Genomic DNA, 25438 nt, shown 5'->3' with positions numbered 1-25438 from the left:
ACAACCTTAATTGCAATACTTTGTGTGTTACAACACAGCCTATGTACACAATTTCAGGTACTGCCTTTCCTCTAAAAATATTATTAGGAAAATGGATTGTGAGCAAAGCAAGAGTATTCATGGAAGATTTCTGATTCTGTGTGCAGTTGCTCAGGCTAGCATTCTTTATTCTTGATATACTAAATGGATTTGAGGAGGATTTGGACAACGTGGTCAAAAACCTGCATACAAACTGGAAGGAAGTAGGAGCTGAAGGGCCAGCTTGCCCAGGTCAACTGACTCGCTCACATGTGAGCAAAGGCCGTTTCTCCCTTGAGCATCAGCAAAGGCTTTTGTCCAAGTTCTTCTGTTCTGTGGCACCCAGAGAAGAGCGGGGGGGGGGGGGGAATAATATTTCAGGGACAGCAAAAGGAAGAAGGAAATAGATAAAGCCCTTTGCCTGAACCCTTTAGTGACAGAAAGAATTGCAGCACACTAGAATGAAGGGAAAGGGAGCCTTTTCATGATGTTCCCTGGTATTTAAAAAATAAAATCTTCCCTTTAAGAGGAAGACTTGATCTGCAGGGGAGAATAACTGGGTAGAACTTTTTTGTTAGAGATGCCAGTTTTTGGATGGAGGTTTTTAAAAACTTGGGGAAGTATAGGGAAATTGTCCCCCTTGCCTGTCTGCCTTGCTGCATGTGTAGAGCATGCATGATCCTGCAGAGATGTGATCTCATCGTGTAACTCAGCTGCCAAATGCAGCCACGGGAGACTAAGGATTGAGGATCTGGTGGTGGGGACAAGAGGGTTAACTCTTCCCTAGTACTATTTCCCCAATCAGAAATAACCCCCAGCTGTCACTGCATTAAACCATGGCATGGAAAAAAGAGAAGTAATGGTACTGTGGCACTCAGTCTTCCCCCCACCCCCACCCCGGACTTTTTACTATGCCTGTCTTTTCCCCCACCAGTTACAATACTGTGCCTGTCTTTTCCCCATCAGGTTTTTAAAAATTTGGGAAAGTATGGGGAAATTGTCTACCTTGCCTGCATTTTGAAGGGGCACAATCTGCCTTGCTGCATGTGTAGAGTATGCATGATCCATGGCAGAGAAAAAAGAGAAGAAACGATACTGTGCCTGTCTTTTTCCCCACCAGGACTTTAAAGAAGCCTGTACAGGGGCATTTTTGATAAGAGAAACAGCAAGGAGGATGTTTAAGAGTTAAACTTCCCTTCCTTCAGCTCTATGGTTCCAATAAATATTAGCCCCTTCAATGACTGTTTTTTACAGCTAAATTGCTTGTTGGAGGATCTGATTACAAATGCTCAGCATCTCCTTTAGTTTGGCCCAAAATGAATGGCTGAGGTGTGCAGTGAGAGGGAAGTTCTGCTAAAGCCTGTGTGGTTCTCAGTAGTGGGGGGAGAGAGTTCCCTTAAAGAGCCTTCACCTGTGTCTCAGAGACCGCATGGGAACAAGCATCTGGAATGCCAGGAGGGATCTTTGGGATTGGGTGCTATCCAGGCCAAAATGGGTACCAGTTACCTAGCGGGGTATTTGTTATGCATTCCTCAATATAGCCACCAGCAAAGAGGTTAAAATTCACACACAATCAATCTCCTTTCGGTGCAGGATCGGTCATTCCACTTGCCATCCAGATACATTTCAACACAGTCCTCTTTCCCGCCAGCGTTATTGGGTTCTTCATTAGCCCAGTTCATATATACTATCGCATCACCGCATAGGTATGTAAAAGTGCCTTCAGATTGCATGTCATTGATTCCCAGATATGCTGCCTTGTTATGGCGAGCAATAATCTGCTGGATCGCTGTGTTCTCAGAAGAATTCCTCGGGGAAGCAAGCTGGCCCCCTGCCTGGAAGCATGTCGCTTTGGAGGCCTCAAAGTTGCCTTGGGAGCCATCCGTTTTGAATATCTTTCTGCCAACACTTCTGCCATTTGGAAACAGGTGAGCTGCGGAGGCAAAGATTTAGTACAGAGGTTTAAGCCTCTTTAAATGGCATCCTACACCATGATTCTTCCCTATGTATCAGTATCTATTTATCTAATCTAGAGCAGTTTATTAACCCCAAGCAGCTTGGGCAAGCTGCATCTGAACTGAAGAAGGGTGTGAAGAAAGGTTGCTTAGTTCTTTCCCTTCTGGTCCCTTTCCGGCTCAGAATCACTCTCTCTCAGCTGCTTGTTCACCTGTGGGAGGGAAGACACAACAGTCCCCTTTCTCCCCCCCCCCTGCAGATGACACTGCAGCTTGGTGACTTGAGCTGGAAACAAAAAGTCCAGGCAGGAGAGAGTTAAGCAGACCCTGCTTGCTCAGGTACAGGCTGCAAAGGTTGCTTTGGGTTTGGGGGGGAAAACAGAGGAAAGACTAATGAGATTTTACAAAACATATAGTTTGAGCTGAAGGTTTTAGAGGAGGCCCTTCACTATGTATGTTGATTGAGACTAATGCCACTTGAAGTTCAGTTCATGCCAGAAGTCTTTTTGTTCTCACCTCTAAGTTAACATTAATACTCAGCGTTAGGATTTTTTAATATGGGACAGTATTGGAGTGCATTGCAGCCTGCAGGCAATATAAACCACAATATTCAGAACAGCTGCTAAGCCTGCTGTGACTTTTTGAAAAGGTTAATGATGAGGGGCGGGTTGATTATTGGATAAGATGTGTCACAAATCCTGTAACTAATAAATTATGTCAACATATTGAACGCAGCAGGTTTCTGCTCCTCCAGTTTTTCTTCTTCATGTGTCTCATTCCTAACAATTCATGGGCTTTAATTCATCACTTGTATCCCTCTCAATTTTGTAGACAAAGTCAAGCTTAACTTAGTAGTGGATTATCTAATAAAATTAGGCTAATTGTCTTAGTAATGAGCAGTGCATTCTGCAGTCTACAGAAGGCTGACATTGAATTCAGGCTGATTTCCCACTCACGTTTTAAATCGCCATTAGTGAGCATTCGCCGCAATCTCAATGGCATCGGTTTTGTGCCTGCGCATTTTACACTTTAACAACAGATTTGATTCTAAGTCCTGTATTTGATTTTATACTTCTTATCAGGCACCGTTTCAGTAGCGGGTTTTGTGGGTTCTGAAATCCATGTCATGTCTTTTTTTTCCGCTTAACCCTCCCCCTTCAAAATGCCAGTCCTCCATTTGTCCAACGTGCCCATGTGACAACAGTATGGGTGCGTTGTGGCTGTAACGTTGCATTACATTTTTAAAAAACCTGGGAAGTGATGGCGGGGGGGGGCACAATGGCGGGATATTTTTATAGTGGTGTGCGCGGGAGATATTTGTCCCCCTGTACACTAAGCACCTCCAGCCTGCCCAATGAGGCACTGAACTGTGCTTCACCGTGCGAGTTTGCAGTCACAGAGGCACCCGCCTGCCCCCCCACACACACACCAAGCACCTCCAGCCTGCCCAATGAGGCACGAAACGGTGCTTCACCGTGTGAGTTTGCAGACGGTGTGTACAGCAAGAACATTCAGGGTAGCTGTCTCCCAGCCACAAGCTAGCTTTATATATGCAAGGAGGAGAGGAGGTGGTTGGGCAAAATGTGTGCGGATGTTTTGCAACTGATGTGTTATTAATATTTATATTGCTGCAAATTTTATTCTATTTATTGTATATTTTAAAAGGTTGTGATCTGCTCTGAGCCTGCTTGTGGGTACAGTGGAATAGAAAGCGAATTAAATAAATAAATGTAGGAAAGAATCATATGTGCAGCCCTGCATCTGCAGTCTGAAAGGGTACAGTCCTGACAAAGTTTCACCACTGGATTCTGCACATTGTATAAACTAGTCCACAGTATCAGAGCTTTGGATCAAAGAGCTCCAGCAGTTGCTCAGGCTGCTTCCAGTCTTATCCAAATCTCTAGTCCTTTTTTCCATAGAAAGGAGTGAAAGAAATTAGAAAAGGCCTGCAGGATAATTGGCAGACGGTGATAACAGACTCTGTACCCAATCCAATCCACACTACATTCTCTTACCATTTTGGTTTTTGGTGACAGTAACTGCCAAGTCATCCAGTTGTTTTCTCAAAGCGGCCACTTCAGACTGAAGACCCTGAAGTTCTGAGCAATGAAATAATACAGTAATTTCTGTAACTTTGCATGACAGCTGGAAGGACCATCACCCAAAAAGTCAACAACCACCAAGTTATTTTTTGGAAAAGAAGGGGATTTAATATAGAACATCATACCAGAAGTCAACAATATCAACATTAAAACCAATTGATGTATTGTCGAAGGCTTTCACGGCCGGAGAACGATGGTTGTTGTGGGTTTTCCGGGCTGTATTGCCGGGGTCTTGGCATTGTAGTTCCTGGCGAACTAGCTGCTGGCAAAACGTCAGGAACTACAATGCCAAGACCACGGCAATACAGCCCGGAAAACCCACAACAACCATTAAAACCAATTGTTGGGCTCAGTTCTCTTATGCAATAACTGCCCTAATCTAACAAGGGGCTAGGTATACATGGAGCCAACCGCTTATGCCTATATCTCAGTCAAGATGGCAAATCACATTCAGTTTTCCAGACTAATTTATTTTGTTTATTTATTTACAAAATGTATTGTATACTATACCTGCCCTCATCCGGGCCACCCTTTCACCTGAGAGCTAAACTACAAGAGATGAATTACTTGAGGACGCTCACATGAAGGGAGTCATAATGTTAGCCAGTGTTAAAAGAGACGGGAAGGCTCTGTCAATTTCCTCTCTCTACAGAGCCAGCAAAGACCACTCCTCAGAGGGTTTACTCCTAGAAGGGGAGGTGAAACTGACAGAGCACTTGGGAGGCAAAGGGGAAATTAGCAAACCCTCTGAGGAGCGATCTTTGCTGGCTCTGTAGAGAGGAGAAATTGACAAAGCCTTCCCATCTCTTTTAACACAGCTTCCCGGCTAACATTGCGACTCCCTTCACATGCGTGTCCTCATGTAATTTGTCTCTTGTAGCTTAGCTCCCAGACACTGTATACATAACCCTTTTTGAAAAACAGAATTCCTGCCAACCAGCTGTTCACAAAAGGGAGCAAAATCCTATCTTTTTCTTTCAACTGACTAGTGAAATTTCTGTTGTTGTTGTTTTTTAGGTTATGCATATCTGGGCCCAGGCTGTGCGTGTGTGTGCTCTCTTGTATCAAGGATAAATAATCAAAATCATCTAACAGGGTTTACAGTGCAATCTTATATCGACTTAACATCCTTCAAAATGTGTTGACATCTGTTTTGTCAGCACATTTCTGGGGATCGTGGGAAAGTGTATTCCCAGAAAAGGCGCCAAAAAAATTGGAGTCAAGCAGCCTGCTACCTTTTTGAAATCGGAGGCATGTGGAGTGAAGGGGAAAATCCCGCATTGTTTGGTGAGTGGGCTGTCTCTTTAAGGACGTATGGAAAAGGCCAATTCATAGGAGTGGCACTGTTGGAAACTTTTTACCCATATTCTGATTGTCAGAGTTGCCTCCATAGTGGTTTGGGGGACATGTAAAAGATTTTGACCCTCCACCTCTTCTAATAGTATATTTAGCATACCATGGAAAGAATATCAACAACTAGACAAGCTGTATTGTCGAAGGCTTTCACGGCCGGAGAACGATGGTTGTTGTGGGTTTTCCGGGCTGTATTGCCATGGCAATACAGCCCGGAAAACCCACAACAACTGTCGTTCTCCGACCGTGAAAGCCTTCGACAATACATCGAACACTCTACGGGGAGGAAACATTCCAACAGACCCGGAGCTTGGAAACACTTTGGAACAAGAAAGCACATCTACTCTGTTCTTTAACCTTTCTCCTACGCTGCAGGGACACAAGAACCATTCCATCTTTTCTCACAACAAAAAGAATCTTCAAAACCACACAGGCGAACCACATTTATGAAAAAGACCACGGCAATACAGCCCGGAAAACCCACAACAACCAACTAGACAAGCTATTGGGTAATCACATAGGCAGACATCTTCACACACATGTCAAGTGGTAGAAAGCAACTATCTCTCTGTCTATTCCACCATTCTAACAAAAAGCTCATGGTATTTTACATGGTGGCATTTTCCCATGATCATCCTTCATATGATTATGCCCTCTTGCAAGAAAATACAGTCACTACCATGGGAAATACAATATTAGCTGAAGGTAGGTGAAATTCAGAGGAATGTGAGCTACTACAAGGCACAACTATGGAAATGTTCAGCTGAACATTAAGCATATTTCTTCCCAAAAATGTATTGCATTCTACTTTTGTCTCTTCAGTTTTTAAAGTTATTTGCCATCTTGACTACAAGTAAAACTCTAGAGTTACTAGCCTCCAGGAATGAAGTCTGAGCTTTTTTGATATTATATTTATTGTTGTGCTTATGTAACATAGGAAATGAAATATGGAATAAGTGCAATTTCCTTGAAAAAGAATTGATGAAATAAGATTTTACAAAGCTAAAAGCCTGTCTGGTCAAGAGCTACCCCGAAACATAATTCCCCCCTTGGGGACCGGAGGATTGGAATCTAGAGGACCACATTCCTTTTGAAATTGGAGACCTGCGGAGACATCTAAGGAATTAAATAAAGGAACACTGCATACTTCCTGCATTCCTAACCAAGGACTTTTGGATGCCCGTGAGCACTTTGAACTGTAGTTCCTGGAAGGAACAGTCCCTTGGAAATTGTGTGAACTGCGTTTACATTTTCTCCAGCCGTATGTTTTCCAGGAGTAGTAGCGTATTTCATAGAATCATGGAATTGGAAGGGTCCATACAGACCTTCTAGTCCAATCCCCTGCCCAATGCAGGATCAGCCTAAAGCATCTCTGACAAATATTCATCCAACCTCTTCTTGAAAACTGTCAGTGAAGAGGAACTCACCACCTCCCTAGGCAGCTGATTCCACTTTTGAACTACTCTGACCATGAAAAAGTTCTTCCTAATATCCTAATATACCTTTCTGCATGTAATTAAGCCCATTGCTTCAGGTCCTACCCTCTGCTGCCAACTGGAACAGCTCCTTGCCCTCCTCCAAATGACAGCCTTTCAAATACTTAAAGAGAGCAATCATGTCCCCCATCAAACTCCTCCAAACGAAACATTCCCAAGGCCCTCAGCCTTTCCTCATAGGGCTCAGTCTCCATACCCCTGATCATCCTTGTCGCTCTCCTCTGCATCCTCTTGATTTTGTCCACATCCTTTTTGAAGTGAGGCCTCCAGAACTGCACACAATACTCCAGGTGCGGCCTGACCAAGGCAGTATAGAGAGGGGCTATGACCTCCTGCAATTTTGATGCTATGGCCCCTTTGATACAACCCAGGATTGAATTGGCCTTTTTTGCCACCGCATCACACTGACTGCTCATATTTAGTTTACAGTCCACTCTTACCCCAAGATCCCTTTCACATACTACTGCCCAGAAGTGTATCCCCCATCCAGTATTTGTGCTTTCCATTTTTGTGGCCCAGATGTAATACTGTGCACTTGTCTTTGTTGAATTGCATCCTATTCACAGCTGCCCACTTCTCCAGAGTATTCAGGTCTTGTTGAATTTTAATTCTATCTTCTTGGGTGTTTGCTACTCCTCCCGATTTGGTATCATCAGCAGATTTAATGAGCAGCCCTTCCACTCCTTCATCCAGATCATTGATAAAAATATTGAAAAGTACCGGGCCCAAAACCGAGCCCTGCAGCACCCAAGTGGACACCTCCCTCCAATCTGATGAAACACCGTTGACCACCACTCTTGGGGTGCGGTCCTCTATCCAGTTCCCTATCCACCGAACTGTCCTATAGTCCAGTCCACAGTCTTCCAGTTTGCCCATCAGAATGTCATGGGGGACCTTATCAAAAGCTTTACTGAAATCCAGATAAATCACGTCAACAGAGTTCCCCCGATCCAGTAAGCTGGTCACTCAATCAAAGAAGGAAACCAGGTTGGTCTGGCAAGATCTGTTTGCACATTTTGGAATGCTTTGAGCTTTAGCACCAGGGTATGACTGTTATGATTGACTCTGTAGGAGTGAGTGGGTCATGCCGCTTGGATATAAAAAAATAGAGTGATTGATTGTTACTCAAGGTGGACTTTGTCCTTGCTTTTAGCCTCCAGGTGGGGCCTACAGATCTCCAAGGATTTCAATTAATCTCTAGACTACAGACATCAGTTCCCCTGGAGAAAATGACTGCTTTGGGTGGTGGACTGTATGGCAGTCTATCCCGCTGAAGTCCCTGCCCTCCCCGGCCACCCTTCCTAGGCTCCACCCCCAAATTTCTTAAAATTTCAAACCCAAAGATGGCAAAGACCAGAGGATTGGACAGAAAATGTATGAATAAGTTCTCACCTTTTCCTCCATGGTCTCCCTTTGGTCCTCTTTCCCCTAATGGCCCCTGGTCCCCCTTAGGGCCCGGGGGTCCGGCTTTCCCCGGTGGTCCCTGTATTCCTTGTATTCCTGCCAATTCATGTGACCAGTAAGACAACAAAGACAAGATATGAATACTGACTACAAACTATAATTTAATAAAGATCAAAACCCAAGTATCAAAGCAAGATTCTGTGGCTATAACATACTCGTAATTTATATGACATGAAAACATTTGGGAAGATTTTATGAGGAAGGATTCAAGATATGCTGAGTTAATTTTATGAAAAGTAGGATATGAATGAATAATAATAACATTCAATGGATGGATGGATGGATGGATGGATGGATGGATGGATGGATGGATGGATGGATGGATGGATGGATGGATGGATGGATGGATGGATGAGAGTGCCAATATTTTATGTATATATGAAACATATATTTAGGGCCAATATGTTAATCTAATATTCATATATTCTGCTGAAAGAAATGCCTTCCATTAGCAAAGATTATCACAAGATCCAAGCTAAGGTCACAATCAAATTTCTGATTCATACTCGCAGAAAATATTCTCTTCAATCAGGGTATTTTCAACTGGTTTGTCAGTTTTTTTCCTTTCTGATCTCTCCCCTAAGAAGGACCCGTTCCATCTTTCCGTTCACCTAAACATTTTATGCGCACAGTTGTTTGCAAGTCTTTATGCAGTGCCTTTCATCAGTATCTAGGGTCGCCACTAACCTGTGTTGCAGTGGGAGATTTAAAAAAAAAAAACGACTGGCAGCACCAGTAACCATAGAGTTACTGGGTACTGGAAACCATAGAGTTTCCAGTACCCAGAGCTACCTGTTGTCATTTCCGGGTTTTGCTAGAAGTGACATCATAGAGCACGCAATGCCATGAACCCTCCCTCAAGCTCTCCATACCCTCCCTCAAGCTCTCTCTCATTGCCGTGCCTCTCTTTTAAGGAACTGAACATGGCTTGTATGCACCAATGCTGTGAGGAAAGATATCCTGCGAGAGCATGAAAAAGGCAAGGCCACCCACTGAATTCCAGGAAAGAATGAGGAATAGTATCCAGGCCTCACAGTCCACTCCCTCTGACCCTTCATACTACCCCGGTTACCCTAGTGCTTTCCCTTGTACAATGGCAAAACTGCCATTATTTCCATTTACCCTTTTTGAAATTGCGTATGTCAGGCAAGAAGGCACAGCTTTTGCTGCCAACTACTGGAATGTTAATGCGTTGCTATTCTGGGAAGATTATTCAACTGGGGATAGGTATCACAGGATTAGAAAGAAGCTTGCTGAAGAGCCTAAAGCAGTTTGTTTCCATCTGAGGATTATAAATGGATGCAGCATCAGAGCTTTGGATGCAAAATTTCACTTTAGTTTGCTTCTTACTAATGATTAGCTGCTGGGGGGTTTTCAGAGTTATTAATAGGGAATAACAGCTTATTTTAGGGTTTCTACACAGTGCAACCAGTGGGAGGGCAGTGGGCAAGGATATGGTGTGGGGGGTTAATGCTCTGCCACTTTCAGTTTTAAAAAAGGAAGTAACATAGGTAGCTCTAGGAATCACCAGAAACAGTATGGTTTTATCATAGAGTTTCTAGCAATTCCTAGAGCTACCCTTTGTCACTTCCATTTTTTTTTTTTACTGGAAGTGATGTGACACCACATACAATGCTGCAGGATATTTTAAATTTTTATTTTTATTTTTTTCTCCTACAGGAGTCCTGCAGGACAACTTCCCCATCGGAGGAATAGGGGGGACCCCTGGTTTATTGCATGCTGTGCCATGAATCTCTACTAGTTCATTTTACTGTACTTTTTAGGAATAGGTGGCCTCAAGACCAAATCTGGACTTCATTGGGATAGTATGTTTACCCTGAACTACCAACTGAGGAGTAAGACAAGTGTTTGGCAGATGTTGCAGGTTAGGACACAGCCAGGACAAGGATGCTGAAATCCAATTTGGAGAAAGGCTGCATAGCAATTGAAGTCCCTGCCCCAAGTTCAATCTGTATATATTGTCCTCTTAGTCAAATTGACTTAGATGGTTATCAAAATAAATATAACACACTTAAGGGGAGATTTCAAGACCAACAGCAAAACAACAACAGACATAAAACAGTCAATGAAATCACAGAATAATTTCAAAAAAAGTTTTAAAAAATCCTAGCACTGCTTCCACCTTCCTCAGAATGGGCTTCTGATGATCAAGTACAAATTTAAAAGTCTTGCGAGTAAGGGTCATTTGTCCATATTTTGCAAAGGAATGGCTGTTACTGTGTTGACCCATGAAACATATTTCTGATAAGACAGAGTTACTGTACCTTGATCACCCTTTTCTCCTGCAGGACCTGGAAATCCGTTGCTCCCAGGAATTCCCGGAATGAAAGGGCAGGTGTTAGTTTTTTCTTGACATCTGCATTCATCAGGGCCTGAACCCCATGATGATAGTGCCAAGAACAGAAGGCCAAAGGTACCAAGGAAAGCCATTCACGCGAGTCGAATTGTATATAACCTTAAAAACATGATATATGCAAAGTCATACCAAATACAGTTCTAAATATTTCCCAAATAATATTTTGATAGTCACCTTCAGCACGTCAAAGGAAAGGTGAGATATAAATTGTAGGAAAGGGCTGTGGCTCAGAAATAGAACTTATGCTTGACATGCAACAAGGTCCAGGTTTAATCCATGGCATCTCCGGTGAAAAGGATCGGGCAGTAGCTGGTGGGAAAGATCTTTAGCTAAAACACTTGGAAAACCACTACCAGTGTCTGAGTGGACAATACTGACCTTCATGGTCCAATGGTCTGATTCTGTGCAAGGCAGCTTCACATGTTCAAATTATCTATGTGATGGCCATGTACAATAAAACGTGTTCATGTGAACACATGTGAAGCTTCCATATAACGTGACAGATCTGTCAGGGTCAGTACTGTATACTCTCACTGGCAGCAGCTCTCCAGGGTCTCAGGAGATCTTTCACATCACCTACTACACAATCCTTTTAACTGGAAATGCTGAAGATTTAATCTGGGAACTTCTTCCACTGATTCACAGCCCCACCCATCTGATACCTGTAAGAGGTGGAGTTATGAATTGGGAAGCCCTTGGTTCATATCTGAACTACAATTGCTCTAGGGATTGTAAACAAGTCAATCTTCCTGAGCCCCCAGATCTAAAATACAGGACTAGTAATACTGATCTGTGGTGGAGAGGGCCCTCAAATCATAGCAGACTTACGGCAACCCCAGTGTGGTTTTCATGGCAAGAGACTTAACAGTGGTGGTTTGCCATTACCTGCATCGGCAGCCCTGATCTTCATTGGAGGCCTCCCATCCAATTACTAACCAGGGCTGGCCCTGTAAGTAGACTGAGATCTGCCGAGATCAGGCTCACCTGGGCTATCCAGGTCAGGGCAATGAAATCCTGCCCTCAAGTCCATAGCTGAGTTATGGTGACCGCTGGTGGGGGTTTCATGGCAAGAGACTAACAGAGGTGGTTTGCCATTGCCTGCCTCTGCAACCCTGGTCTTTTTTAAAGGTCTCACATCCAATTACTAACCAAGGCTGACTCTGCTTAGCTTCTGAGATCTGATGAGATCAGGCTCACCAGGGCTATCCAGGTCAGGGCAATACTGATCTACCTTCATTAAAAAGATGTAATGATTGTAACAAAATATCTGAAGTACTTTGAACCTTTGAAAATGTTACACAAGTATTTATTAACAATCTGATACATAATAGCAATCTAATAGTTTTGATATGTGGATCAAAAAATTTACACAATGGGACCACTCAGGTTTAAGGTCAAGGTAGGTATTTCTGCAAACCTGGTAGAACTCGCAAATTTACAGAAAAATCTTAAATAAATTGGTAAGCATGAAGTAGAACTGCCAAAATTTCATGAAACTATTTCATGAGATCGTGGCAGCTGTTTTGGATTGCTTAGGCAGCAACAGACAACTTGTCTGATGTCACATAAAAGAACTGAAATGGCTGCTAAGATCTCATGAGGAAGTCTCATGATAGTTTGGTTACCATATATTCCATGGCCAGCATATGATACGCTGAAGCCCTTAATTGTGTGTGTGTGTTATGTGCCATCAAGTTGCCTCCAACCTATGGCAACCCTATGAATGAAAGACCTCCAAAATGTCCTATCATTAACAGATTGCTCAGATCTTGCAAACTGGAGGATGTGGCTACTTTTATTGAGTCAAGCCATCTTGTTTTAGGTCTTCCTCTTTTCCTTTTTTTTTTTAGAAAATTTTTTATTGGTGAGTATACTTTTCAAATTCAATACATACATTCCCTCAATATCTAATTAACCCTATCCCCCACCCTTTTCCTCCCCCCTCTCTATCGACTTCCAACAGCTTTCCAACCCTTACCCCCTCTTATTACTTGATAATTCCCTTAGTCTAAGCACATTCTAATTTTTTTTTCAGGTATTCTATCATATATATCAAATATCCTATCAATATAGCATGCTTCTATCAATTATACTATCAAAAGGTCTTCCTTTTTTTCCTACTGCCTTCTACTTTTCCTAGCATTATTGAATTTTTCAGAGAATCTTGTCTTCTCATAATGTGACCTAAGTGCGATAGCCTCAGTTTTGTCATTTTAGCTTCTAGGGAGAATTCAGGCTTGATTTAATCTAGTATCCACTTATTTGTCATTTTGGCTGTCCATGGTATCTGCAGAACTCTCGTCCAGCACCACATTTAAAATGAATCAATTTTATTCAACAAAAGGCTCCTCCTCACCAGAGGCAGAGCAGAAGCACCTGAGCTGAGGCAAGAGCACATGGTGGAGAGCTGAAGCTAGAAGGTAAGGGTTTGTTGTCTTTCTGCCTTTTGCCTTTCCTAGCTACTGTGTGAGAAGCCGAGGGTGAGTGGTTCTGGGTAGCTTGCTAGAGAGTGCTCCTGGTTAAGTTCTGTGTGAGGCTGTTGGGGGCTGAGTGAATTGCTGTTGTTTGCTGCTGGTTGCTGTTGCTCTTGGTTACAAGCCCCGCCCCCTAGTGTCCTGGGGCCCTGCTGGGCTAGGCAGGAAGGCACCTTTTGAAACAAAAGGCTCCTCCTCGCCAGAGGCACGAGCCTTTGGCGCGAGCCGAAGGGCTCTTGGCCTGTGGCTCTTTGGCTGGGATTTGCCTGGGGGACCTGAAACTCTGCTGGTATACTGGTTCTGCTGCTACTCTAGGTATATATTTGGAAGGCAATCATGTCCACTGAAGCCCCCTTCGCAGTCACCTGCATGGAGTGTGCCATGTTTGTTTTCGCAAGGTAATGCAAGGTAAAAGAGGCAATTGGACCGCTGTTGGGAGTAGATGGAGAAACTCTGATGCAGGACAGAGAAAAAGCAGACAGGTTTAATGACTTTTTTGCCTCTGTTTTCTCCCTGAAGAACTCAGGCACTAGAGATAGTAGAAAATGTGGCAGGACACCTGAGTGGCTAATTGACATTGACAGAGAGGTAGTGGAGAGGCATCTGGCTGCACTGGATGAATACAAATCCCCTGGGCCGGATGGGGTGCACCCAAGAGTGCTGAAAGAACTTTCCAGAGAACTTGCAGAACCCCTGTCCATCATCTTCAAGGCCTCCTGGAGGACTGGGGATGTGACTAGATGGTCTGTATGGCCCCTTCCAACTCTATGATTCTATGATTCTATTCCTATCAGCTTTCTTCATTGTCCACTTTCACATCCATTTATAGTAATGGGGAATACCATTGTTTGGATTATCTTGATCTCCAGAGAGAGACATCTTTATCTTTAAGTATCTTCTCTAGCTCCCTCACAGCTGCTCTTCCAACTCTCAATCTCCTGATTTCCTCGTTGCAGTCTCCCTGTTGGTTGATTATTGAGCCAAGGAATAGAAAATCCTGGACAATTTCAATTTCCTCATTGTCAGCTTTAAAATTGTGTAACTCCTCAGTAGCCATTACTTTTGTCTTCCTGATGTTCCACTGTAATCCTGCATTGGCACTTTCTCCAGCTCTGATTTAGTTCTGATTTAGATCATTATGAACTTCAGCTTCATAATGGTCTAAATCAGAGCTGGATTAGGTACAACCTGACTTTGGCAACCTAACCTTGGCTTTTTAAACTTGATATAATTAAGGGCCTCATCGAAAACCCTATGATAAGGCCCTTAATTATGTCAAGTTTTAAAAGCCCCATATCGTTACCAAAAATTTAAAATGATTCAGTAATTTTTAGTAATCTTTTTGTATTTAGAGGGCCCTGAGGAGTTAAACAATTGCTTGCCTAGGTTAGGTTGTACCTAAGTCTAGCTCTGATTTAGACCGTTTTGAAACTAAAGTTGAGGGACAAGGAAGAATGGGCACGAAGGAGAAGCAGATAGATGGGGAGCAAAGTATGGGCAGAGCCGGAGTGGAGGCAGGGAGAGAAATCTGTTCAAAAGAGGAGAGGCAGAGAGTGGGTGTGAGGAAGGAAATTGCCCTTATGGGTTCCCCACTCCTAATAATAACAATAATAATATGTCAATTGGGGAGGTTTCTGGGTGAGAATATTGGGGGACTGCAGTATTGTGTGCACCATAGAGTTTCCAATGATTTCTAGAGCTACCCTTTGTCAATCTAATGATGACTAACAAAGCATGCTTTGTTTTTGGCACAGATCCCTACAGTCACCCCAAGAGACATGAGAAAGGAATAGAAAAGCTTATTTTAAGATGGCACTGGTTACCCACATTGTTTAAGCACTTGCATTAAAAATAAGGGAATTACAAAAAGTTTTTAATTGATGCATCTAATCAATAAATTGACTTGCTGTGCCATCCGATGTGGCACATTAAAGTCTTCTAAGCCCATTGACCTCAGTGGACTTAAAAGGATGTACCTCTGCTTAAGCTAGCACTGTAAATACTGCATTCCCAATACATCTACACATGTAACTTACATTTCTCTTCAGACAAGTTTAGCTTCATTTGCAAGTGATATGCGATCACTTTTGGGGTAGAATTTAGCCAACAATTATATAAAAGATTTTTTTAGCACCTTTCTCTCATATATACACCCACACAAAACCTTTGTAGGACACAAACATAGAAAAATAACTATTAAAAAATCTGTCTTACCTTATTCAGATCCAAATTTGATTACCTTGTTGGAAACAGCCAAAAACAAGTGGCTTTCTACTCTCTCGGTCTGTATCTTTTTGATCTACCCACTGTTTACTTCCCAGCAGGAATTTTATGGGACAAAGCTCAATCCTTACCCCACCTTGCTTTTCCACAGAGTATAAATAGTTTACACAGATCACAGATGTGCTGTGTAAGACACTATGTGGTGAATTGTCCTTGGAGAAGCCATAGATGTGATTTAAATGGTCAAATGAACAATGAACTGTCAGTAAGTACCCAACTACATGTTTTAACTGGCTCAAAATACAACTAAGAATGCACTAAATGACGTATTTTCTCCCCGCTCCCAAAAAAACAGAGTATCAATGTATCTAAGTATAAACGTGACCAATCTGTGGATACTTAAATCCAAAGAGTGGGGCGGAGACATGAAAAGGCAAGACAGCTGTTTCTACAAACCTGAGAAAAGCTGCAGGTTTGCAGAAAAATCTGAAATCTTGTTTGTGTGTGTGTGTGTGTGTGTGTGCGTGCATGCGTGTGCGCGCCCGCACACACGTGCGCACACACTGGGGGGTTAATTCCCCCAAAATAATAAAAACAGTTGTTGCTTGGCAGCCACAACAGTATCAGCAACATTCCGACTAGGGTGGTCAGATCCAGGCTAGGAAATTCTGGAGTTCGGGGGAGGGGTGGAGGGTGGGCTTTGAGCGTGGGCTCATCAGGGTCGGGTCTACCAACAACCACCAAGTGACTAACCCACTACCACAAAACTAGCACTTCTCACCCAAGTCCAGCTGCTTGCTACTGTTTAGCTAATCCACAAAAGCCAGTGTGCTATTGTGGTTACAGTTTCATACTAGGATCTGGGAGACCCAGGTACGAATTCCTATTCTGCCATGGAAGCTCATCGGGTTACCAGTCACACACATCCTAATCTACCTCACAGGATTGTTGTGTGGATAAAATGGAAGCTGCTTTGGGTCCTACTGTGGATAAAGGCAAGATTAAGGACCACAGACTTCACCGCTATGCTGCCTTACTATCTATTGTTTTAAATATGTGCTTCTATGTTGTCTAATGTCAGTCGTAGAATTGCTTGTGTTCTGTTTCAGCATTTCTTCAACTCTCTATTGGATTCTTGCTAATGTTATGTCTTTGTGAACTTGTATTTATTTACCCTATGGCATTGTTTATGGAAATGTCCTTGAAATTGCCTGTACTAATCTCACATTGTGTAATCCGCCTTGAGTCTCAGTGAGAAAGGTGGACTATAAATGACATTAAAAAAATCCTATTATATAAAAGGCAAGCTGTGTTCCTGATAACTCACCTCTTATCCTGGTGTGCCTCCAGAGGGTGCTGCCATGGAGGGAAGCCCTGACAAGACAACCTATCCCTCCATAGCACATGTCGTGGTGGGATCACGAGGTGTGCAGGTGGCAATGTTCGCTCCCCTCTTCACCTGGCCAGGATCAGGAGTGGATCAGGTGGCAATGCTCTCCCCCTCCTTCACCCAGCTGGGATCAGGAGCAGAGCAGTTCGCAATGCCTGCCCCCCTTCACACAGCCAGGATAAGGCATGGAGCAGGCGGTAATGCCACTTCCTTCACCTTGCTGGGATAAGGTGCAGAGCAGGCAGCAATGCCCACCCCCTTCGCCTGCCTGGGATCGGGTATGGAGCAGGTGGCAATGCCCACCCTCTGCCTTCACCTAGCTGAGATCAGGCATAGAGCGGGAAGTAATTCCCTCCCTCTTTCACACACCCAGGATCAGGTGTGGAGCAGGAGGCAATGCCCACCCCCTTTCGCCCAGCCGAGATCATGCACAGAGCAGGCAGCAATGCCTCCCCATTCACCTGGCTGGGATCAGGTGAGGAGCAGGCAGCAATGCCAAGCCCCCTTAACCCAGTTGGGATCAGGCTTAGATCTGCCATCAATGCCTGCCCCCCCTCACTTGGCCAGGATCAGGTGCAGAGGAGGAGGCAATGCCTGCCCCCCTCCCCGCCTTCAGCCAGCTGGGATCAGTCACAGAAGAGGAGGCAATGCCCACCTGCCTGCCCTCCCCTTTCTAGAGACTGTAGTATTTTTTCCCACAACAGGGTGTGTGTGTGTGTGTGTGTGTGTGTGTGTGTGTGTGTGTGTGTGTGTGTGTATGTATATGTATATGTATATGTATATGTATATGTATATGTATATGTATATGTATATGTATATGTATATGTATATGTATATGTATGTATATGTATGTATATGTATGTATATATGTATATATGTATATATGTGTGTATACACACACACACTACATATATATATGTGTAGTAATAAATATAGCTGAAGATGGCAGGGCAAATAAAAGACAGGTCGGTGGGTGTGAATCACAAAATCACAGAGTTGAAAGGGGCCATACAGACCTTCTAGTCCAACCCCCTGCCCAGTGCAGGATGAGCCTAAAGCATCCCTGACAAATATTCATCCAGCCTCTTCTTGAAAACTGCCAGCGAGGGGGAGCTCACCACCTCCCTAGGCAGCTGATCCCACTTTTGAACTACTCTGACTGTGAAAAAGTTTTTCCTAAAATCTAGCCAGTACCTTTCTGCATATAATTTAAGACCATTGCTTTGAGTCCTATCCTCTACTGCAAACTGGAACAGCTCCTTGCCCTCCTCCAAATGACAGCCTTTCAGATCTTTAAAGAGAGCAATCATGTCCCCCCTCAATCTTCTCTAAGCTAAACATTCCCAAGGCCCTCAGCCTTTCCTCGTAGGGCTCAGTCTCCAGACCCCTGATCATCCTAGTTGCTCTCCTCTGTACCCTCTCGATTTTGTCCACATCCTTTTTGAAGTGAGGCCTCCAGAACTGCACACAATACTCCAGGGGCTATGACCTCCCGCGATTTCGACACTACGGCCCCTTTGATACAACCCAAGATTGAATTAGCCTTTTTTGCCACCGCATCACACTGACTGATCATATTTAGTTTACATTCTACTCTTACCCCAAGATCTTATTCTCATACACTACTACCCAGAAGTGTATCCCCCATCCTGTATTTGTGTTTCACATTTTTGTGGTCCAGATGTAATACTGTGCACTTATCTATGTTGAATTGCATCCTGTTCACAACCGCCCACTTCTCCAGAATATTTAGGTCATGTTGAATTTTAACTCTATCTTCTTGGGTGTATGCCACTCCTCCCAATTTGGTATTATCAGCAAATTTAATGAGTAGCCCATTTACCCCTTCATCCAGATCATTGATAAAAATATTGAAAAGTACCGGGCCTAAAACTGAGCCCTGCAACACACCACTGGACACTTCCCTCCAATCTGATGAAACGCCATTGACCATATGAGCAGTCAGTGTGACGCGGTGGCAAAAAAGGCCAATTCAATTCTGGGTTGTATCAAAGGGGCCATAGCGTCGAAATCGCAGGAGGTCATAGCCCCTCTCTATACTGCCTTGGTCAGTTCACATCTGGAGTACTGTGTGCAGTTCTGGAGGCCTCACTTCAAAAAGGATGTAGACAAAATCGAAAGGGTGCAGAGGAGAGCGACGAGAATGATCAGAGGTCTGGAGACTGAGCCCTACGAGGAAAGGCTGTGGGCCTTGGGAATGTTTAGTTTGGTGAAGAGGAGATTGAGGAGGGATATGATTGCTCTCTTTAAATATTTGAAAGGCTGTTATTTGGAGGAGGGCAGGGAGCTGTTCCAGTTGGCAGCAGAGGGTAGGACCTGAAACAATGGGCTTAAATTACATGCACAAAGGTGCCAGCTGGATATTAGGAAGAACTTTTTTTCAGTCAGTGTAGTTCAAAAGTGGAATCAGCTGCCTAGGAAGGTGGTGAGCTCCCCTTCACTGACAGTTTTCAAGAAGAGGCTGGATGAATGTTTGTCAGAGATGCTTTAGGTTGATCCTTCACTGGGCAGGGGGTTGTACTAGATGGTCTGTATGGCCCCTTCCAACTCTATGATTCTATGATTCTATGACTACTCTTTGGGGGGTTGATGGTCTGTATGACCCCTTCCAATTCTATGATTCTATGACTACTCTTTGGGTGCGGTCCAGTTCCCTATCCACCGAACTGTCCTATAGTCCTGTCCACAGTCTTCCAGTTTACCCATTAGAATGTCATGGGCAACTTTATCAAAAGCTTTATCACATTGACAGAGTTCCCACGATCCAGTAAGCTCATCACTCAATCAAAGAAGGAAACCAGGTTGGTCTGACGAGATCTGTTGGGGACAAAACCAGTTGAGTTCCCCGCATCACTAAGCGGTCCTTCAGATGCTTACAGGTCGATCTTACAGATACAGATGCTTACAGATCTCTTCCCAGGTTTTCACATTCAGAGTGAAGTGTCCCCATAAAGGCCTTCCTCTCGGCATCAGATTTCTTCTCACCGTGGACCTGCTGTGCCAGTGGAGAGACCTGCTGGAACTGTGACTGGCACTTCAGTCGATGGCCTCTGCTGCTGCTTCTTTTTTAAAAAGAGATTTATTTATTTAATAAAAAGACAAGACATAAAGATACAGTTACACAAAGACTCACCCAACAAAAAAATTAACAAATAAACAAAACTAACACAACATACAGTCATAAGAAAAAAGAGGAAATAATGTAGAAAAAAAGCAAAAAACTAAATAAACTACAAGGCTTCCGATTTTCTCACCAAAAAATTTAAGTATCCTTTTCAATTTTTTTTTTTACTCTATGTTAAAGATAAAGGCTCTCTTTTTTCTGAAGTCCAAATTCCTTAGTCCATAAATCCACATATCATCAAATCATTATTATCTTTTTTATGTAAAAATTCTATAAGGGGTTTCCATTCTACCACAAATAAAGTTACTGTCTTCTCTCTGATCAATGAGGTAAGTTTTGTCATCATTGCAAATTCCAACACCTTTATCAGCCATTCCTGCACTGCAGACAGTATTGAACACTTCCAGTTTTGTGGTTATAATAGACTTGCTGCCATAATCATATATAAAATCAAAGTTCCAAAGCTTCTTTCCAACTGAATAGCTATCGTTCCCAACAGGAAGTTCTCTGGTTTCAATTGTATTTTAATCTTTAAAATCTTATGAATTAGCAATTGTATTTGTGACCGAAAGGTTTTTGCTTTCTTACAAGTCCACCACATAGGATAAAATGATCCTTCCTGTTGAGCACATTTCCAGCATAAGTTGGATGAACATTCTAGCCAATTTTCCAGGGGTCATATTCCAGCGATACATCATCTTATAAAAATTCTTCTTAAGACTGGAGCTTAATGTAAATTTCAACCCTTTTAACTACATATTTTCCCATTGTTCCATTTAATATATCATATCCAAATCCCCCCATTTAATCATACATTCTTTCATGCAAAATAGTAAAAAGTCCAGGAGCACTGAGCTTTTGAGAACCACAGCTCTCTTCATCAGATGCATCGTCAGAGGCCTGTTCTAATGAGAGGCTTTCTGGATATCGACCAGATTACTGGAATCAATTTAAAGCACACAAGTTAGAAGAAAACATGGGGGGAAAAGAATACAAATGGATATTGAGGGTGAGATTTATTGTGAGGCTTATACATTCTGCCACTAACAATTATTCTTGACTTATATAATTATGTTATAGAATTTTTTTCCTCCTCTTTTCTTATTTTCTGTGGGTCTTTGTATGACTGGATGAAATTTTTAAAATATATGATAGGCAATTTATTAAATTTGGAACATATAAGAAATACTAAAATAAAACAGTTACATTAACAACCTAAGATATTAAACTTTATCAGGCTGAGCAAAATGATAAAAATAAAAAATTTTAAATTTTTACTGATGATGAACTATAAAAATGTTATTAGGTATCTTATTCAGAAGCATTGTAGTGGTGATGGAGGTGAAAGGTTATTTTGATGCTAATATATTGTTTTTTATAATCACTGTGATTTAATCAGGCCACAGAAGTTATTCATTGTCTCTTTCTTAATATTAGTCTTCTTATTATGTTCTTTTGGCAAGATTGGATGGACTTTTTATATACTTTGTATACTTTTTCCGTTGCAGCATAACGTATTTTGTATTTTGTATAAGGTTTTATGCACTTTCTACTGTTAATGCTATTTCTATTGTTCTTTCTTAAATAAAATTTATTTTAAAAACCTGTTAACCCAGATTTGAAGGATGAATGACAAGAAGTTTAAACTGAAGCCAAAGCCACAATCTCAATTTAAAAAATGAAGGGATCCCAATCTTTAACCAGCCAGGTCATGTGGAATATTGATCTGGAAAGACTCATTGTCCACATAGAACTAAACACTGTGCACATCCCTGCTCTCTCCACTTGTTTAAGAGTTTTAAAATCAGGAGAAGTGTCTCTTGGTGCTTTTTGACCCATTATCTTCAGATCTTAGCAGTCACAGCTGGCTAGTTGCAGTGGCACCTGAGGGAAGGACAGCAGCAGAAGGCCACTGAATGGGCAACCCAATCGACGTGTGCCTGGGTCCTCCTTGTTGCAGTTCTCCCTTAATAAATGTTTATTATTTCTAATGTTCACCTTGATGAGCCTTTGTGGCAGCTAGGGACTCAAAGGCTGGAGGAGACCCCTCCCTCCTCAATCCCACATGTGCCTGCATGGATATTGGTTGCTTGACAGCATTTCCTCACATTACATAAAAGCACACAGAAAGGGAGGGAGGGATCTTTGGCTTCCTTCATGAGAATGGAAGTAGAGGGAGGGGGAGCCTCTCTTTTTCTCTACCGTTTACTAGCAAAGTAGGAGAAACTGCAGTGTCAGACTTTTTAGAAGGCTTTGGCATGATTGGGAAGGCAGGCAGAGTCTAGGTAACAAATAAAACGATGGGGGGGCAGGTATTACAAATATACTTGGAAAATCAAAGAGACAAGACCTAGAATCTGGCTGTTGCCCTGACAAAGCCCTATAGTAGGCCCAAGGGAATGTATGGCCAGTCTAGGCCCAGGGGAATCTAATGGTCTGGCAAGCACAGGAAGCTGAGAGTGAGCCTGGGAAGATAATACAACTCAGTATTTCTCAAACCAGAGTCCACAGAAACTTGGAGATTCATCAGGCTACTCCAGGGGGTCCACAGTTCAGGGCTGACCATCTTACCAGGGGACCTGCTGAACTTTATAGCACCACTTGCTGGAGTAGACAGTGGTGGTAGGGGATATGCAGAAATGCCCAGGACAATGAAAGCAGCCACAATGGCCTCTGAGCTCATATGAAAGCCACAGGATGGAGGTCTCCATGGAGTATGTATGATTTGTTGCATTCATTTTGAAAGGGGCTAGGAGGTAAGCTGAAGAAGGCATGCTCTGTCAGGGGTTGCCAACCTGCATGTGTGGCCCGGTGACCCCTCCCCGCCACAAATTACAATTGATCTTCTGCATTCCCCCTAGAGAAAATGGCTGCTTTGGAGAGTGGACTTAATGATATTATATCCCACTGAAGTCCCTCCCCTTTCCAAACTCCACCCTCCCCAGGCTCCACCCCCAAATCTTCCCAACACAGAGCTGACAATCCTAGTTCCATCTCTCTTCTAGACAAATGGCAGGCAGGAGCAGAGAGGAGGAATTATTTAATTTTATTTTGCTTCATTTATACCCCACATTTCTCCCAATGGGTCCCCAAAATGGTTCCATTGTTCTCCTCTCCTCCATTTTATCCCCATAACAACCCTGTGAGGTAGGTTAAGCTGAGAAAGTGTAACTGGCCCAATGTCACAAAGCGAGCTTCCACAGCAGAGTAGGGATTTGAACCTGGGATTCCCAGATTCTAGTCTGAAACCCTAACCACTACACCACACTGGCTCTTCAGGAAGAGAAAGGAACAGATGGCAACTCCCTTTCCTGCCAGATCTGAGGTCAAAGGGATGTCAGGTGCTTGTGAGGGAGGAGAGAGCTTGGGGAACCTGTGAAAAAATTTATCAAAACATCTGGATCCTCAGTTCTGAGAACCATAATATAAGGAATTCATCTCAGGAGACAGCATTTCTCCAGCTGTTCCAGACATAGCCATCAATGACACCCTGGATTACACCTTTGCTAGCCCACCTCTGTCCAAAATGAACACACCTATGAATTCTTATTCATATGATGAAAATGGCTCCTGTTTTAATGAACAAATAATATAAATATAAACATAGCCTGTGTATGTATAAATACACCCAATATTCTCAAAGCTCTTGTTCTGTAAACCTCCCCCCTCTGAGATCATCCTTTTTGTTCGAAATGGACATAATAAGCAGAAAATGGACGATGTTTTATTATTTATAAATACAGTCCCTATCCATGTACATGACACACTAGCAAGTAACATAGGCATGAAGAGAGGTCCCTGCTCCAAGACGCTTACATTCTGTGCGTAGGCAGGAGGAGGGATAAGGTAGGAAATTAAACCTATGGTAACAGGAAGGATGTGGGCCCAGGTTAGTTAAACATTCTTAAATGTAACTTCAGTAGAGGGATGGGTTAAACTAAAGCCTTCATGGAAAAGAAGCATTCGAGAAGGGATTTGAAGGGCAAGAGAGAGCTGATGGCATGTAGGCATTCTGGGAAGCTATTGAAGGGAGGAGTAAAATTCTGGGTGAGTGAAATATATATATATATATTTGAAAGAGCTGAAAACATATATATATGAGAGAATATATATATATCTGAGAGAGCTGAAAACATCTCAAGGTCCACATCTATCTGAACTAGTTGAACCAGGAAGAGCCTTTGATAAATCTGATGACCTGAGCTGGTTCTAAGTACAAAGACAGCACCTCTCACACCTATTGTGGCTAACAAGTTGGGTGAAAAGCCTGGTTTCATTTCTGCTGGATCACGGCATGGCTTTCATTCGCATTGCTGACCATAACTTCCATTATGGTTTCCCTCCTATGTGTTCATATTTAATTTTCCTTTTCTCTTTTCCTGGTGTAAAAATACAGGGAGCTATATTGGCCCATTAGGAAAAAATCCAAACAGGGACAGTAAAACAATACCTTTATTAAGATGAACAGAATATGACCTAATGATTAGACTTTATGTGAGGGCATTGGACACAGCCTCTTAAAATATATTGCTCTTTTTGCAATTTGCTGTTGAATACAGACTTCTGAATCTTTCTCCTTTACTGAAATCTACACACTATCCTAAAACTCAGGGCCTGACCTACACATCTTATCTACACGGAACAAGGTGGCAAAACGGACCGTATCACTTCCAACTACAGTTGGGGAAAACCACATTTTAGATACTTCCCTGAATTTTAAAAAAGCCAAAATTAATACTCTGCAAGCTGAAAAGTGGCATTAGGTGGAACCTTTATCCACAGTGTGCTAGGTTGTTGTTCTGGGGTTTTCTTTTCAAATATCAAGGAACTATTTTATATAGAGTGCTTTAAAAAATGCACTGGCAACCTGAAGAGGCTCAGTCCATTCTATTGCCTTCCAGCAAGTTTTGCTGCATGCATAAAAGAAGCCTGAAATGCCGCCCACAATAGATGACAAGTGTAGAAGTGCTTTTTGTAAAGATATAGGGACTCTAAATGATGAGCTGGAAGAAACGGCCAGATGGATATTAAGTGGGGTGTGTGGAAAAGCAAGACTGAGGAGCTCGAAGGTTCTCTGACACGCTGTCTTGTTAAACAATTACAATAAAGTGTTTGTTGTTAGCCTACAACAGCTTCTTGCATTATTCGCAAAACAAGGAACCACGCACTTTCAAGCAGTGGTTGGGAAAGAAACTCTTCCCTTCTTCTGGAGGCTGGTACAAACACTGTGGGAGTTCTATAAGAAATACATTGATGAAATCTTGACAACAATATGGAACTTGTTCTGATCAGGGTATTTGCTAACTGTTATTTATGCATGCACGTATATATTGACTGACCTACAGCAACTGGATTAACAAAATCATGATTGCTTTATCTACTGATAAAAAGCCAATGTCATTCCTCACTGTAACTGGATTAAATGTGGTGTGGCAGATGGG

At 42.7% G+C, this 25438-nt stretch overlaps 1 protein-coding gene across 1 annotated transcript; it reads right to left on the bottom strand.

Annotated features, from left to right (window-relative positions):
* Positions 1-141: 141 nt before the first annotated feature.
* On the bottom strand, positions 142-15555 carry LOC129331706 (pulmonary surfactant-associated protein D-like). The gene is made up of 5 exons (XM_054982144.1): positions 15454-15555; positions 10674-10864; positions 8317-8424; positions 3989-4072; positions 142-1951 (listed from the first exon to the last, which is right to left on the bottom strand). The coding sequence occupies exons 2-5, from the start codon at positions 10837-10839 to the stop codon at positions 1575-1577; spliced, it is 735 nt and encodes a 244-aa protein (XP_054838119.1). The 5' UTR covers positions 10840-10864; positions 15454-15555; the 3' UTR covers positions 142-1574.
* Positions 15556-25438: the final 9883 nt, after the last annotated feature.

The sequence above is a fragment of the Eublepharis macularius genome, chromosome 6 (assembly GCF_028583425.1).
Source record: "Eublepharis macularius isolate TG4126 chromosome 6, MPM_Emac_v1.0, whole genome shotgun sequence".
NCBI lineage: Eukaryota > Metazoa > Chordata > Lepidosauria > Squamata > Eublepharidae > Eublepharis > Eublepharis macularius.
Note: the sequence above shows the minus strand (reverse complement) of the source record. Positions and strands in the feature narration are given on the sequence as shown.

Bases quoted from the DNA above. Each gene is read 5' to 3' on its own strand.
- LOC129331706 (XM_054982144.1), bottom strand. From the start codon at position 10,839: ATGGCTTTCCTTGGTACCTTTGGCCTTCTGTTCTTGGCACTATCATCA. The intron at 4,073-8,316 runs GTGAGAACTTAT...TTCATTGCTCAG, and splicing joins GGGAGACCATGGAGGAAAAG to AACTTCAGGGTCTTCAGTCT. The intron at 1,952-3,988 runs GTAAGAGAATGT...TTGCCTCCGCAG, and splicing joins TGTCACCAAAAACCAAAATG to CTCACCTGTTTCCAAATGGC.